This window comes from Lingula anatina, chromosome 3, assembly GCF_051362555.1.
Source record: "Lingula anatina isolate TDL-2025a chromosome 3, LinAna3.0, whole genome shotgun sequence".
Classification (NCBI taxonomy): domain Eukaryota; kingdom Metazoa; phylum Brachiopoda; class Lingulata; order Lingulida; family Lingulidae; genus Lingula; species Lingula anatina.
Genome location: NC_141769.1, coordinates 2738520 through 2756430, shown reverse-complemented (window position 1 = coordinate 2756430; position 17911 = coordinate 2738520). Strand labels below are relative to the sequence as shown.

Genomic DNA, 17911 nt, shown 5'->3' with positions numbered 1-17911 from the left:
GACCTATCTCTGCCAGTTTTGGAGATAAAAGGGAAGCAAATTTTGCAAAGTTCAGTTCATGGTGAAAAGTAGGTCAAAGGTCAATTTTAAGGTCACATTTAGATTGCCAGTATATGACTTTCTCTTCAAGTTCAATACTAACTATGGACCTATCTCAGCCAGTTTTGGAGATAAAAGGGAAGCAAATTTTGCAAAGTTCAGTTCATGGTGAAAAGTAGGTCAAAGGTCAATTTTAAGGTCACATTTAGATTGCCAGTATATGACTTCCTATTGAAGTTCAATAGTAACTACGGACCTATCTCTGCCAGTTTTGGAGATAAAAGGAAAGCAAAATTTGCAAAGTTCAATTCATGGTGAAAAGTAGGTCAAAGGTCAATTTCAAGGTCACATTTAGATTGCCAGTATATAACTTTCTATTCAAGTTCAATACTAACTATGGACCTATCTCAGCCAGTTTTGGAGATAAAAGGGAAGCAAATTTTGCAAAGTTCAGTTCATGGTGAAAAGTAGGTCAAAGGTCAATTGTAAGGTCACATTTAGATTGCCAGTATATGACTTTCTATTCAAGTTCAATAGTAACTATGGACCTATCTCTGCCAGTTTTGGAGATAAAAGGGAAGCAAAATTTGCAAAGTTCAGTTCATGGTGAAAAGTAGGTCAAAGGTCAATTTCAAGGTCACAGTAAGATTGCCAGTATATGACTTCCTATTCAACTTTAATAGTAACTATGGACCTATCTCTGCCAGTTTTGGAGATATAAGGGACTAAATGTTATAATTTTGGAGTTACCATAATGTGCCTTAAATTTTGTACAGAAAAAATTAATTAAAATAAAGAAAATGTCATTTTGGTCAAAATTCTTGAAATAGGAGGTGCTCTGAAGTTTCAGAAGTTCAAATTTGATGAAATAATGTCATTTTTGAACACAAGTTGTCTGCTTTGCCAAGCCTTATGTTTTATTTTTCCAGAGTTCAAAATTTATTATCCATTACCACCAATATGTACTTTTTGATACAGCGTAACTCGAAAACCGTATGGAATACAAAAAAAACGAGACCACCTCCAGTGTTGGGCTTTACATGCTCTACAAAATGCAAAAAAGAATGGGTCTCTAGCATTAACAGTTCCCGAATTAGAGACAGTTTTCAGTTTCGGTATCTTATGGCCGCTACTCCCGTGAAAATGCACCGATTGACCCCAAACTTATGGAGATGAAAGATGACCTGAAGGGTAACACTTTCCAATAATATTATTGGTTAAGTCTGTGTAGTGTCTGAATAACAGGACAAAAAAAATTTTTTTCATAAAAAATTTCATTTTTTTGAAAATTTTGGCCCATTTGACCTTGAAGTAAAGGTCAAAGGTCAAATCCAAGGGTATATTTGAAATCTACACATATGACTTTTGGAAAGCCGTCTATAGAAATTTTTCCCATAACTCCTTCCGTAGGGTAGATAATTAGCATTTAATTTTGCCATTTTTAGACAAGGGTGCATTGTAATGAGTGCCACACCCAGACACCAATACCGACAAAGCCCAAATTTTACGTGGAACAAGTTGAGATTATAGGTGACCTAAATCCATGAGATGGGTACGGGGGCCCTTACCGTCTAGGAGGAGAAGCGGTAACGGTAGCCGTCCGGCGGAGCTGGCGGAACGATCCGGACGGGACCAAAACCATGTGTACCGCCAGCGCTAACGCTGGTGGTACAATAACACAGATTAACCTTATAATAATAATAACAATGAAAATAAAAACCTGAATTGTCTTTATCGATGATCCGAAATATGGTTCCAAGGCTGTCTTTATTTCTATACAAAGTTTCTGTCAAACTGGGGCCTTCTTGCTGCAGAATAATAAAGTAAAAATATAAAATAAAATTTATGGCAGACATTATATACAATTTTTATACTAAATATCCCCACAGTATTACGTAGGTCACTTCTGCCTTTCTCTTTAAGTTAAAATAGTTAAATTATTTTGTAAAGTGTTTGTGCCAAACTGAAACACTGAGAATATTGTTATAATTGTCAGACTTACATATACAGAAACTAAATCTTTGAAAAAAAAATTAGCCAAATACTAAATATATTCTTGAAATATTCTTGTAAGGCACTTATGAATTTGGAGATCTATCGATTGCTTCCTGGCAAGTAACAGATAATAACTAAAAAAACCTGTAAATTGTAGTGCTTTGCAACAAACGTCTCCTGTTAATCCTTTTAAATCAAAGTGACTTACAGCAGTAGTAAAATTGCAGTGGATCTGGCAAAAATCAAACATGGTGGTCACTATGACCTTTCCGTCGGCATCCACATCCACTAACTTTTCTCTGAGGGTTCGCCATGGCAACTCCATATGTAAGACATTCTCCATTGCACAGCACCAGTCCATCACATGAAGTCTGCCTGAAAACATTGCCAAAAGGAGAATTTAACAATGGCAATCCAAAGACATTGACAGAAAATTTTTACTGACTGCCGAATATTTCACAGCTTTTTTTAGTGAACAGCTGTAATGATCAATGCAAAAGTTTTAAATATTTCTGTGGCTTTCATGTCACCGGTACCTCTGCTCTGTGTAGAAATCACTACGTAATTAAATGCAGAAATTACAATTTCCTGCATAATTGTAAACAACTCTTGCAGCAATTTCTTATGGGATGTCCCATAGGAATCCTGCAAGACTCTATGGGACTATAGGATTCCTGCAAGACTCTATGGGACTCCATAAGAATCCTGCAAGACTCTATGGGACTCCATAAAAATTCCATTGGGAGTCCTACAGGATTCCTATCTAGGACATATATGTATGTCTCAATGACCCTGTAGGATTTTGGACCAATTTCCTATTGAAAATTTTGCTAGAGAAAAATCTGCCAAAGTAAAGATACATGTGTATGCGTAAGAGTGAAAAAGATAAGAAAAATTAAGCCACTTTTTGTTTCCAACCAGCTAACAAGTCAATATACAAGTCTACTTATAATTTTCCAAAGCAATGTGTTTTCATACGTAAATAAGACAATACCTGTATTTTCTGGATCAAATTTCTGGAACTCTCGTTTTAGTTCTAGACCAGAGGCAAAGATTCTTTCCTTCAGGTTTCGTATTGCTGAGGCCTCTATAATACCCACCCTGTAATGTGTTAATGTACATATTTATTAAAATTGATAAGAATATAAAATATATACTCTCTCTCTCTCTCTCTCTCACACACACACACACACACGTGCACACCATGCAAATAAAAGAAGGATTATGTTGTGGCTGTTGTGCACTTCACATCTGTTGCAATCCTGGCTACTATCATGGCCACTTTACTATCTTACACAAAAACTTGCAAATACATTTAATGTGTGTATTTTCTATGAATCCTACATATGGTTACAATTAACCAGATTTCCTTTAGTGTAATCTTTACACATGATACTTCAGTAACACCTACAATGTGTTAGATATACTATGCAATTCAAAATGCACTCAATGACATGTTGTATTATATTAAATTATATTACATTAAGCTCAAAGCTCTGTGATTTGTCTTTGTCTGATTGAAATATTTCTGCCTTTGCTAGCTCTTGCTGTCATGCACTGTACTAATGCAATTATTTTTTATTATATAAAGCTCAAAGCTCTAACTTAGGCTTGCCTTTGTCTGATGGAAATATTCCTGCCCCTGCTGGCTTTTGTTGTCATATACTGTACAAACTCTGGTTTATGATCCTGGCCCAGTTTGATGTATGCTCCTTTGTTGCTGCCCTCTTCGTAATAGTTGGAGGCAGAGAAGATTGTTAGCACCTGAGACATAAATAAATAAATAAATAAATAAATAAATATGTAAAGAAGGATTTTGCACTTTATTAGAAATCCTAAATGCATCTTGCACATGTCAATGTTCTACTTGTTAACTGGAAAACTGCAACTCTACTCTTACTTAATAATTAAAACAATAAAACAGTAAACCAGTACTTCAAAAACCATACATAAAAGCCATTTTAAGTCAGAAAAGGCATATTTAACGCTGTCAGTCTTCCTCAGGAACTCTACTAAACAGGTAAGTGCAGGTGTAACCATGCACAAAATTATCTTATTATTATGTTCACTAATCAGTTGAAAGTTTGACAAGGAAAATTGCCAGCACTGTCTGTGATAAAGTATGCCAAACAACAAAATATCATGGATTTATAACAGTACCATACTTATGAATTTCCTCAAGTCTTTTAGACCAATCACAACCAGAGTCTCACTATATATGAAACTCCTATTCAACATTCAATCACCTGTTTATAATGTGTGTATTCATACCCATCACGTTTACATTCATGAGATCGTATGATCAGCTTCAAGTTGTTACTGCGCAGAAACTTGTCTGTGACATCAGCACCAAAGTAACACCCTCCCCCGCGGAAGGAATTGGGTGAGCAACCTAGCTGCGTCTTTGGGTCACTCCACAAAATGTCCAAAACCTAGAAATATGAAATAGTTTTTAAGTTTCCAAGGCAACAAGGCTGGCATATGTTTCTTTTCATCATTAAAAATGATGCTAAACTAACTGAGGTGCAAATTTATCACCAATGACTGATGCTATAGTCTACTGTTGTACTTCAATACAAAAAAATCCACTGTCTGGAATTTAAAATACTGTTATCGATAATTATGATGTTCATTCAAAAAATATCTCACGATCAAAAATTGTTACAATGTATCACATGTAGCCAATCACTTCAATGGACACTTTATAGGATTTTTGTTGCAGATACTGAACTGTCCTAGGTATATTAGGTACATGTAGCTTGTGCTTATATCTCAAAGGAAAAATCTTTTTAGAAATCTGTTTTGAAAATTTTACCAAGGCCTGTGGGCACCCTTAGGCTTGACCAGCCCTGGTCAAAAGTTGCATTCAATGGGTAGTTGTTTTGCACAGGAATGCCCAGCAACATAGCCACTTTTACCTGCTTCCATTCTATAATTTCTGACATCTTTGGTTTTCCTGAGTCGTTAGCCTCTGAATTGCCTCCCTCTATCTGGTAAGGTGGCTTGAGCACAGAGATATACTAGAAAATGAATAAAGAATGTAACAGATATAATATAATAACAGACTGCACTACATAGTCAAGTTTCTCAATCATTGATGATAAAATGGATAACACTACCCACTTGATGAAATATTTAGGGACGATTCCCAGACCCTATCATACTGACTGTGGATCGATCTAACTCTGAGGGGATTCTTGCTAAATTGCAATCAACTTAAGCAGCTTAGACGTCTGTCACCTCTACTAAAACTGCTAGGGGGAAATTATCATTTAGTGCCAGACATCTAAACTGCTTAAGCTTAAAACAATTTTGTGAGAAACCCCTTGGAGATGGATCAATCCTGTTAAGACAATCTAAGCAGTGGTAAGATCTTTGAGCAGTGGATAATGTTATCCATTGGAAAGCGCTATCCAGTGTTGATGAAAGAGGGTCCTGATGTAAGGAAAGACTGAAGTGGCATCAGGGAGGGCCACTGGACTACTGGTACATTGGGCAGCCATGGGTACCACATCAGCCAAATTGGGTGCATTAACCTTGACTGCACTTATGGTACATGTATGTGTCCAGTTTGGCACTTAGATTTTCAAGAATCATATGTGATCCACATGGACCCATGACCCCACCCCAATTTTTACCCATTTGGATCCTACAGAAAACCTTGGGCTTTATATGAGCAATTTTTGTCACAGGTTCTAATTTGGGCCTTATTTTTGTTTTTTATTGTGAGCGAACATTTAGAAGTGAATTCTAAGGATTTGGTTCAAAGTGTTGCTTGGTTAAAATGTACTGCTACACGTATTTCAGATTACCTTGTGTCTGTCTAAGGTTTCCAGGGAGAATAAAGTAGTATTGTCTGAAATTCCTCCATGAACAACAAATATCTTCTTGTCAATCATGGTGGCGAGGGGAAGCCAACTGAAAACCTCCTCAAACAATGTGAAGACTTTCGTTCCATGGTCTTTATATTTGTTGAGCACCTCTTTCATAAAACCATATCTGGAAATAAAAAAAGACAAATATCTACATTGTGATGTGAACTCAGAGTCAAGGATCAGGTAGACGCCTTTTAACATCACTTATTAGCTTAAGAACAATAATAATATTTAAAGTTCAGAGCTTCTCTTGGAGTGAAGCATGAGCAAAAACAAGAGGCAGTGTTCAGTAGTGGGTTTAGACTGTCACCCTATGTCCTCATGGGGTGAAGAGGTTAAATAAGTATGACAGTATTAAAAAGTTTACATATAACTGTTACTAAAAAGTATGTAAAATTGCAACAACAGAAGTAATATACATGCCTACATGAATGCCATACATATCATAACAACATAAAATTATACTAATAAAGGGATTGTGACTTCCAATAACTCATGATAAAATAACAAAAATTCAAAACTGAAATAAGTACAAAATAAAATAACATAAAAAGACCTCATGTTCATGACGCTGTCCTCGTGGTTCCCTCGGTTGATGTGGACATCATTAGGAAAAAGTAGGAGACAGGCAAACAACAGAGCAGCTACCTCCACGGAGTGGTTGCCCCGGTCCACAAAATCTCCGTTGAATATGTACGGATTATCTGGGCCAGGAAGGCCATTCTGAAAGAAGTGAACTGCAATATGATACTCAGTCACATGAAAAGTGTTTATTCTATGTATGCAATACTTGGAGAACATAAAATATGATAAAAGAACAATCTATTCTCCATATTCCAGGATATACCCTTTCAAAAAAAAAAAAAAAGTAATTTTTAAATTGGATGTTTGAATAACACTGATTATCATTTTTAATTTGGAAACATGCTTGTAGCCTAAGGTCTTAATTAAATTATCAATGTCTGCTTGATAAATTCCCTCAAAAGGCAAACTTAAAACAAAATAACCTCCCATCAATCACCTTGTAGAAAATAGTAAACAAATCATCAATCTTTCCATGGAGATCTCCACATATTGTCAGCTGCTTCGTGATGTTCAGGTTTACTACGTTGACATTAGCCTTTGTTTTTAACAATTGTCTTGTGTTGTGTAACAGCTCTAGCAGAAATCTGGCATGTAGAGTCTACAGGGGAAACAGACAGTTAATAATTCAGTTGCAAGATGAAATAATTACTTCCCCACTCTTTCATTTCCTCCATCTCTACAAAGATAGCATTAATCATCAGTTTGACAATATCATCTACATTAATTTTGTACTGTAATGTAAACAATTTTTCATTTTATTACGGTTATATTATGGGTTTTTCATTGCCTCTTACTCAAAGATGATACAAAAACCAGTCTTACTCAAGAGACAAAATGTGTTTTTCCTGTATTCAGGTAATACAAGATTTGTTTTGGCTTTATCAAACAAAATGTCAGTTAATATTTTTATATTTGAACTATGTACATGACATAAACAGGAATGGCTCAAATCAGTATCTGCTTACCACCTTTAGTACCTGTAATAGCAAATCATGACTGATATAAAAACCTCACTTCTTTATTAACATACTCACCTTCCCTCTCTTGAATCCTTCCACCAATGTTGTGAGTTGGTACCTGGAGAGAGGAAATGTCAATCTGGGACCTTTATAGGAGGAGGTCACACGAATAGTGGTGTAATCTGTGTGCTTCAGAAGCTCCTGTTCTGACTCAGTTCTAGTAACTGCTGTGCCTCATGAAAGAGAAACCAATTTCAATGATAGGATGATAAAAAAATTAATGCATTAAAAATGATTGAATGCTGCAAACATATGAAACACTTGTAATTTAAACATGAGCTGAATGACACCCAAACTATGGCAAACACATGCACGCACACACACACACATACACACACACACACACACACAAACACAATGAAAGCTATGCACAGGAAATTTGGGATTAGGACACTTGCAGAAAGAAGATACTAATAACATACTGCAACAATTATTTTTTTCTTTTAAAATAATCATTAATTACATGCATGTCCATATAAAAACATTAACTTCAACTACATACAACAAAATAGTGATAAATGATCAAGAAATAATAAAAAATACACACAGCATTTTTTGAAGGACTGGAATGGTGCCAGTTTTGACAAATCTATAGAACTGAACTGTCTCTTAGCTGGTAGACAAATGGGGTTTGAAGATGGCATTATTGGACAGCATTTCAATTTCTAAGTGCCTATTTCAGAGTGACAAATGCAAGGGAAATTCCACAGGAAATTACTTGACCAGATTGTAAGATCACAACTGCAGTCCAATATTATCAAAGAAAAGATATCCGTCAACATTTATCTCGGTCATAAACAAATTTCCTCTTCTCCATACTTAATCTGATTGAGTTACCTCTGGGCTAAACAGAAAAAGTCTCTCTTTTTATTCAGAAGCATACATACACTGTGTCAGTTATCAGTAAATCAATTCCTAGGAAAACAAAGGTTAATTTGACACACAAGTCTGCTTTAAATCAATTACGTACAAAATAATCATTTCAAGATGTCAAGCTGGAAACAAGTGTCTGACACATGACTGCCGCTTACAAAATTATTGTCTAATGAAAAAATGGAGACAAATAATGAGCATTCATTAATCCTTTCCTTTCAGCAAAAATACAATCCCTTTGTGTTTGCCTGTCACCACACTATACACCCCAAGGGACCACACTTCCATTTCAAAGGATTGACAAGTGCTTTTTTAATTTGTATCAATATGCTGGCCACAAATTTGAACACTGAAATGAAGGGATAATGGAATTCATTTGAGAAATGAGTTATATTCTTTAACATGCCACAGACGTATATCTTGCATTTTGTATTCAGCAGTTCTCAAAACTGTCAGATATTCTTCTCTAGTCTTTCACTTAATTAATAGGGTGACGCATGGTAGTGCACACGGCTGCTATCAGAATGGCAGGCATTTTGAGGTCAATACTGAGGACAGAATTTTAGTCAAGTCCATTTAAAGGAAACCCTGAGGTTCAGACGTCATTTTCTGGAAAAGGTGGATCAAGAGAATAAAGAGTTCTGAGGAGCATGCAATGAAGACCAAGACTTGGTTTTCATACTAGATGGATCTAACATGATCAATCCATCCCCAAGGGTTTTCTCTCTAAATTGTTTTCAGCTTAATCAGCTAAGATATTTGGCACGCCTACTGAAGCTGCAAAAGGATAATTAATTACCCCTTATCGGCTTCAGTAGGCATGACAGACATCTAAGCCACTTAAGCTAAAAGTAATTTAGCAGGAAACCCCTTGGAGATGGATCGACCCTGGTCACCCACAGTTAGTATGACAGGGTCTGGGAATGGTCCCCACATACGATACATCTCTCATTGCATTTATGATGAGAATAGAGACCAAATGATTATCTTCACCTGGGAGAAAATGGTAATTACTATTTTTTCAATGGGGGAAACTGTGAATTTTACAGATACTGTATTTTTTAAGTATTTATTTCTTGAAATAAAAGCAATCTTACTGAGTGGTAGCAACAAAATTTAAAAGCAGACTAACTGATAGTTGTATTCTATGCATTAAAAGCACTACATATGCTATACAAAAATATAATATTTACAGTTTTAAAATGATGTATCTTAAAGTTTGATAATTTTTGCCTAGTGAAAAGATCGAGTCATTACCATATTGCATGTGTATACTCACCTCCTGCTGTAAATCTAGCTGTGATCACACTGGACAAGTGCTGGTTAGAGTTCTGGTCTGGAGGCAGGAAAGCCAGCATGTTGTTGAAGAAGTTGTATAGCTAAGTGATAGGTGAGAGAAAAAAATATCGTCATATTAAAAAATAAATAACAGATAGAGTCTGATGAGAGAAAAATATCACCTTTAAGTTAATCAAAATATAAATAATAGCTAGAGTTGTATCTGGAAACAGTTCTCTATATGTGTTCCTTTTATTCCTTTATATTCAACTCAGTTACTGTCTATTAGGAATATATTAAGCCTTAGGTATAAATCCACACTTCTCATATATACAAAATGTATAACATGCACCTCACGCCACATATATATTTTTTACCTTCAGTTGATCTTGCTCTCCTGCATATTCAATAGACTGATAAATCTTCCATGCAGAAATTCTACGTGCTTCAAGGCGTGCAGAGTAGCGGCGGTACCATTTCTGTATCAGCAGGGCCGCCTTCATCACTGCAAGTAAGAAAACATTGATCCAAGATCTGCATGTAAAGAGCACTGGCCCCACCTTCACACATAAACGCACTCATTCCCATGCACGCACACACACACATACACACACACACACACGCACCTCCCCCATTTTGGCCATAAAAGGTTTGGTATTAATCAAAATTTGATTTAGATTTACACTACTTCTCATGGATCAACTTAAGGGGGAGAAAGATCCACTTTTTCAGAAAAATAACCTTTCGTTGAAATTGCATGCTGAAGGCCTGGCATGATCTAGCCATCCATGCGTGTGTCATGATAACCACTGCAGATATCTTATTAAACTACTGAACACTGCTTGCGCTAATGCCTGCTGGAGGAATCTCTGTCAGTTCAATCATGAAGAAAGAGATTGGAAAAACATCTTGATCTCATGGACAAAGCTCAACACTAGAAGCAATTATAACTGTCTTGATTACACTAAAGGTAACAGTGGCTATTTCTGTCTATTGCTCATATTTGAGTTTCAGTTACAGTATCCCCTCTCCCCCGGCACACAAAAGCAATTAATTTAAATTCATTTAAATTCATTCACAAGCCCCAACGTAAAGAAATAAGATTGGCAGCGAGTGAAAAAAAGGAAATGAAGGGCATGGATATTGAAAAAATCCAATCTCAGAAATGTACTGAGCAAGAACTCATCATGAAACCATCAACACAACTGACATGGCCAGACTGAGTGCTAGAATACTACTAGGTTATTTTACTATCAGGACAGAAATAATTGACGGATCACAGATAGTTTGTTTAACTCACAATCAATCATGTAGTTTCCAGTAATATATGAGAGGCTTTTTTATCATTCTTTATTTTTCTTTCACTATGAATAGAAATACTTGCACGAGTATCAGAAAACAGATAGAATGCAAGAAAAGGAATAGATTTGAACGGGAAAATAACCAATAATATTAACTGAACTTGTTATCAAATAGCATACTCGAGGTAAATGCAAAAAGGGCACATGTACGTGTATGTATGTACTCAAGCACACATGGCAGATACATGTGCCTTCAACTGACATCCCTTATTATGCTATTCTATTTATCGGCTTATTTTATAGTGCCAGAAATATGTAGGATTCCAAATCATGAACAGCAGCTGCAGATCTGCACAATCAATCACTTAAAGAAATTCATCATCTGACTTATTTCCCTAAGTAATTCTTCTTAATTGCATAACCTTATGAAATTCTGCATGCCTGATAAATCATACAAAAAAATCAATTATATCCACAACATTTCGTGATTTCTTGAAATGGATTTTCTAAAATTGTGCAATTTTAGATTGCACAATGTCATTTGTGATAAGTCAATGAGGAAAATAATCAAAACAATCTTCTTTCATTTAATAGTATGTCATTACTGCAGGCTGCAGCTGCTCTGAACTTTTTCATTCACACAGGCGTCACCATGTGTGAGAGGTAATTTAAACAAATTGAATCAAATCATACTTCAATCTCATTTCAACTTAACTTCTATCCCTCAGCATATCTGGTTATTCATGAAAATATTAAATAATAAGTCAATCTATTTTTTGTCTTCTTTTTTGACAGACAGTAATTCTTGAATTTTTTTCCCATATGACCCTTTGTGTTTTACTGTAAAAGTAAGTGTCTGGTAAATCACTGAGAAACAAAATCAATCAGTTTTCTTCAATCTACTGTACTTAACCCTTTTAGAATGAAAATCAGCATGGTTGATGCATCTCTAAAAAATTAATTTTCTTCGATCAGCATCATACTTGCCACTAGAAAGTATAATAAACCTTAAAATGACTAACATGTGAACCAATTTTAAGTCAGAATAACATCACCAATAAGCAGTGAAGATGTCTAGATGAGATCTATACGAAACTGTTCAGAAAAGTGTGGATCCAAATATCAAAATAGCTTTGGGTGGGAAATAGTTTGATGCAGAGGGAGTTGTTTGAACGGTAGGGGATTGAGCAAGAGGCACTCCCCTGGGGATTGTGCTGGGTGTGTGTGTGTGTGTGTGGGGGGGGGGGGGGATAGCCTGATACAGGTAAAGTGGTCAATAATGTAAAATAACCAATTACTCACATTTTTCAGATTTTCCCATATCTGATTCTCCAGATTTTGAGGGTCCACAGCCCATGGTCTGATGAAACCTTTTCCCCCTCGATTAGCTTGTATCTAGTAACAGGCAGAATTCTTCATCTGAAACATTTCTCAAGCATTTAAGAGGTTTTGGTGCAACTTCTACATCTTTTCGTATATGGTACTCTGCCTGAAAGGAAGAAAATGGGATTACAGATATGATAAAAGAAAACAAACTGTGATTTTTTCAAACTCATACTAGTACATGTACTAGTAACCAGTAACAGCACAAAACTAAAGTTCTATGCAGTTTTATCAACCCCACTGACAATATTTATCTAAACACATGCAATAAATACATATACTGCCAGTGAATTGAACGATTCTAAATAACATCTCAGACCCAACATTTGTATTAAGATATATATACACATACCTAGGATCCTGGATTATAGCAACTACATGAATGCTGTCCAGGCTTATCAAATGGTTACTTATTTACTGCATGGAATTGACAGAACCTACACTACAACCAATCACTAGGCACAGCTGTGAAAGCAGAAATCACTTATATTCCAGGAGACCTCTGAGAATCTCTGTCATGCTGTGACAATATATTACTTAGTTATGATCTAGTGAGATAGTGTATCAAGGAAATGCTGTGGTAGCTAGGCTTATATGTGGCAGAAATGTCAGGGACCATTCAGAATGAGAAGAGCCGAGTTCTAGCTAGGACATGGTCTCTCCACCTCTCACACACCTCCCCACGCGTCATCCCTGCAGGGGCACAGTACTTAATTAAATATTGGCTCAATTTAACCGGTTGAGGGACGATGCGTAGGGAGCCATGTGAGAGGCAGAGAGAGACCATCAGAGGATAAAGCGGTCTTCCTTTCATGTAGGTTCGCCATATTTAGGTTGAGGCCCAGCTAGCACTCAGCTCTTCTCATTCTGAATGGCCTCTATGTGGCAGGAATGTGGAAGAACCACCACAACAGGAAAACATTTTCCAGTGTACCTGACTGCGATAAGAACTATATGAAACACTCCAATGCTAAAACCAACCACATATTTCTTAATTAAACCTCAAGAAAACTGCTATTTTCCCCTAAAAATATGGAATATAAAGTCATAACTCTGAACACAAACATATCTCCTAATTAATGGCTCACCGTTACCTTAGGTATCTGTGGAACCTTCCATTTCAACCTTTAGCAGGGACATAAATTCATGGTGGTTTTCTAATCAAGCACTGCTATGTTGCCCTATAGTGTAGGTTGACTGTCACCCAATTAATCAGCTTAGAACGCTGAACCTCAAACTGTCTGCTTCAAGCTTCCCATTGCCAATTCTTCCTCATTACTAGGATGTCCAGGAAACATGTTAAAAAAATGACTGCCCAGTGTATTGATCCTCTGTGTCACATTAGTCTGTCAAGTTATCTGAAACATGCAACAGAAAATCAAGTAGCAGGGAGATTATAACAGCGAGGGTTTAACAAAATAGATAGACTGCGTACGGTGATTGTGTGGGTACTAAGGGCTTATTCCCCATGAAACTATCATTCTATGTAGCTCGATCCAATTCCCAGGGGATCCACGCTCAGATGAACAGATTAACACGCCTCCTTTTTTTCCCAATGTACTCCTATAATCACTAACTTTTCTGTATTCTACTCAACACTGGAGGCGTGGTAATCTGTTAATTTAACAGCATTCAGGGAGAGTCCCCATCCACATATAATGAAAGTTTCACTGGGAATGAGAACTGAAATGTAGTCAGCTCTCTTAGGACCCACTCTCCTATATTCAGGAGATATTTTTCCATCTCCCATCCTTTTCTACATCTATACCAGGCAATACAACCTCTGGTAATAGGAATGATATGACACTAACATATCCATCACTTCTTTCCCAATCTGTTGTTACGACTTCTGAAAGCTTTGACAGAGCAGCTGAAAAGGTTATTGAATTGACACACACATACATCTATTCACAAGGGCATCTAATCACTAAGTAATCTAATATTGTCTGTCTTTGAGGAATTTCTGAACCGGACTGAACGTTAAGCTTGAACGGATAAAAAAGTCAACTTATCAAAATGACAGATGGATGTGCTGACCCAATTCAAGTAATTAAGTAAGTATGTCTAAAAATGTAGTTAATTTATAAAAGTTGTATTATACAGGGATGAGACTGCCATTTAATGAAATAGTCAGAATATACGGTATGGCATGGGATCCTTGGGGCTGCCTGGGCCAACAATATTTTTAGCTCCAAAATTAACTGTGGAAATCCGCCAGCAGTCAGTAGTTTATCCATAGCATTGACAGCAGTTATACATCATACATGATTTACTACATCATTTGGCAGATTTTTACAAACTGGAATGATACATAAAGAGGTTGAGCTTACGACCAGAAATTGAAAAAGGCGTCATTAAAAGCTATTTTTTGGCTGACTGAGTGATAAATTTGGTTTATCTTTTGGTATCTTTATTTGAGACATATAAAAAACAGTAGCAGTGGTTTACACGATTGTGTGTGTCTCAGGGAATCTACACTCGCTTCACAACTTTAATAAAAGATTTCCAACCCTTAAATAGCTGAATCTAATCTTCCTTCTTGCAACTGCTTATGATTGTAAAGGTTCACATTTACAAATGTTTGCTGAATCCCAAAGATAAATCCAAAGTGCCTAAGGATAAACTGGATTAATCACTCCATAGCCATAAAAGGTTCATTTAAACTGCACCTTCTTCAAATTTTTGGTCATAAATTTGATCTATTTATCTGACCTAGCTACCTATCTGCCCCAGTTTATATAAAGGACAGAAAGAAGGCAGAAAAATCTGTTCAAATATCATTTTTGGAGTAATATGGAACAATGTCCTTTGGTATTTATCTAGGTTATACTATTTGAAACTATCTGGTGGCCTTTGTGGCAAAAAAATTAAGTTAAAATGCATTTCTAACACTAGTAATAACAATATGCAGGATACGTTTCGTGATAATTAACTCTCGAATGGAAGCAAAATCACTTCTGCAACCATACGGTACTTCTATTTTAAACAACTTTTCCATGCACAAATAGCAAACCACACATGTGCTAGTACTGAAGGAACTGTGCCCTAAGGCAAAATAATAATAATATTAAAATAAATAAATAAATAAATAAATAAAAAACACCTTGGACTTCCAAGCAAGATCTTTGTCAATGGATAAGGTGCATTATAATACATACAGTTCCAATCCTGGCAGAGTGGGTGGCCAAAGCAGGTCTGACCAGTGTGTAAATAATCTAGAGCAAAACTGATGCCAATATGCCTATATACCAGTACATCTATTACACCTTTACTACCCAGCAAGTCAGTTATACCTGACACACTTTCCTGGACATTCAAATCGCCACAAATGAAGTGTGAATCAACTGATAAAGATTGAAAGGTCAGATTGACCGCCACAGTAGACAATACAGAAAAATAACAGAGGGAATGAGTTAAAGAGTAAGCAAAATAAAGACTGACCATCATGTGTTATAGGGCAATATTGGAATAAAGAGCACATTACACCTTTGACAATGTAACACTGGTACTTTATGTGGAGGACAGAAAAGAAATACAAAAGCCACAACCACCATGTGATTGTAACCTTTCTGGTACCATTATTCTTTCCTTGCCGCCTCAGGCCAATTGCCCTACAGCATTGGATGCACAAAAACTATTAAGAGTAAAGTTATTAAGAATCAATGGGACTACATAACTGTATTACAGAAAGGCGATTTCACTAAAGACTGTAGCTTGTCTAGGCCCAGATTTTAAGGTGCTCACCACATGAATGAAAAATTGGAAGTTCACCAAAACACTTTGTAGCCCCAACAAAAATGATCCAATAGTTTTGTTTTTGAATTAAGTGCATAGTTCAATGGTCTTTTTATGGGTCTCATGATTTTGACATAATAAAATGCATAATTCCAAGGTTTTTTTCTCTAAAGGTATCTACTTGATGGTTAAATTTATGACATTTTAGGAAAAGTAAGCCAGAATGATTTAATCTATTTATGTTGGAGAGCTTGTCTAGGCCCCAATTTTAAGGTGCTCACCACATGAATGAAAAATTGGAAGTTCACCAAAACACTTTGTAGCCTCAAGAAAAATGATCCAATAGCCTTGTTTTTGAATTAAGTGCATAGTTCAATGGTCTTTTTATGGGTCTCATGATTTTGACATAATAAAATGTATACCTCCAAGGTTTTTTCTCTAATAGTATCTACTTGATGGTTAAATTTATGACATTTTAGGAAAAGTAAGCCAGAATGATTTAATCTATTTATGTTGGGGAGCTACACCTAAATTCCCAACCAATGGTCCACACCCCTACAGCTCCATGTGCCCTACCCCAGGGTAGTGCCTCAGGTCAATGGGTATTGGAGTTTGACATTATGAAACATATTTAAAGGGCTTAAAGACATCTGTATGATAGTCAAATTATGACATTTTTAGAAAGAAAGAATTTATCTGTTTATTTTGGTGAGGTATACCAAGATGCACATTTATTCTACAGCAACTCCACCCCAGCCCAAGGCAGATGTACTAAATGATAATTCTCTTACAGGTCTCGTGAGTTTGACAAAACAGAATATTCCTGACTGATATCACTGGATTATCTGAAGGTTTATTATTAAAATCCATTCCCCAAAAGCACCTGTATGTTCAGCCTGTATCCACCAATTTCAAAAGGGGAGTTTTTCTTCCAAATGAAACCTTTGTGTACCTAGATCAAATTTTACCCAGAATGGACCTTTTTCTGACAAAAAGGGCAGTTCTTTTGACTCCCCCCCCCCCATGAACCCCCTGGCTAAGGGCTTAATGTTGGTCATAATTACATATATAAGTTTTATGAAGAGTTTAAGGTCACTTTTTCTGTTTCTTTTGCACCAGGTATACCAGCTGCCCCAAGCTGATCCTGCTCAATCCCAAAGCAAAAAGAAAGAAGAATGACATCATGATCTTGATAAAGGGTGGCAATTCCCCATAGAAGCCATCGCAATCATTCAAAATAGGGCAATGTTGCTACACTTTTAAATATCTGACAGCCAGTATCAATCATTAAATGAAACATTCATGGGAAAACCTTTGAACACACATTATTTTGGGAATGAGGAACAGGAAGGCAAGGGGATAGCTAATTTTACAAAATTCAGTTTACCATTACAGATTATGATTTCTTTTCATGAAAACAGATAACAAAACTTCCACTTGAAATGTGCAGGTTTTTGCACATCACACCAGCTGCCGTGACAACATGAAGGTTGGCTAAAAGTCTTCTGCTTGGGGCTCATCTGGGTATCTTTAAAAGATATGCACTTTATCAGTTGTTTATCATAATCAATTCTTCAAGCAATTCCACTGCAGACAGAAAAGACATCTTTCTAAGTCCATTTCAGAGATGGATCTCAATCTTGTCTCAGGAACAGTCATTTAGTATTTTGATTAATGACATATCTGTCTAATTTGAAACAGCAATTCAAATAAGATACTTGTCACAAAAACTGATCAGAAAAAATTGAGGAACTTTTTATAAAAATGGATATAGCATAATAATTAAAGAAATTGAACATTTTTGTGTTTTGTAAGAAGCAAAATATCT

The 17911-nt window shown here is 36.1% G+C and overlaps 1 protein-coding gene across 7 annotated transcripts in view; it reads right to left on the bottom strand.

Annotated features, from left to right (window-relative positions):
- LOC106158186 (serine/threonine-protein phosphatase with EF-hands 1) overlaps nucleotides 1-17911 on the bottom strand; it is a 37686-nt gene that overhangs the window by 12324 nt on the left and 7451 nt on the right. Inside the window, exons 2-15 of one of the 7 annotated variants that reach the window (XM_013534084.3) lie at nucleotides 13437-13706; nucleotides 12268-12454; nucleotides 10042-10169; nucleotides 9666-9765; nucleotides 7529-7686; nucleotides 6931-7092; nucleotides 6466-6632; nucleotides 5847-6033; nucleotides 4953-5054; nucleotides 4281-4466; nucleotides 3650-3798; nucleotides 3029-3135; nucleotides 2243-2409; nucleotides 1760-1847 (exon numbers count right to left, since the gene is read on the bottom strand). In XM_013534084.3, the coding sequence (XP_013389538.2) occupies nucleotides 1760-1847; nucleotides 2243-2409; nucleotides 3029-3135; nucleotides 3650-3798; nucleotides 4281-4466; nucleotides 4953-5054; nucleotides 5847-6033; nucleotides 6466-6632; nucleotides 6931-7092; nucleotides 7529-7686; nucleotides 9666-9765; nucleotides 10042-10169; nucleotides 12268-12322 (1756 nt within the window). In that variant the 5' untranslated portion in view covers nucleotides 12323-12454; nucleotides 13437-13706. The remainder of the gene's footprint in view (nucleotides 1-1759; nucleotides 1848-2242; nucleotides 2410-3028; nucleotides 3136-3649; nucleotides 3799-4280; nucleotides 4467-4952; nucleotides 5055-5846; nucleotides 6034-6465; nucleotides 6633-6930; nucleotides 7093-7528; nucleotides 7687-9665; nucleotides 9766-10041; nucleotides 10170-12267; nucleotides 12455-13436; nucleotides 13707-17911) is intronic. The other 6 variants (XM_087008142.1, XM_013534083.3, XM_013534086.3 and 3 more) reach the window with 6 other exon arrangements.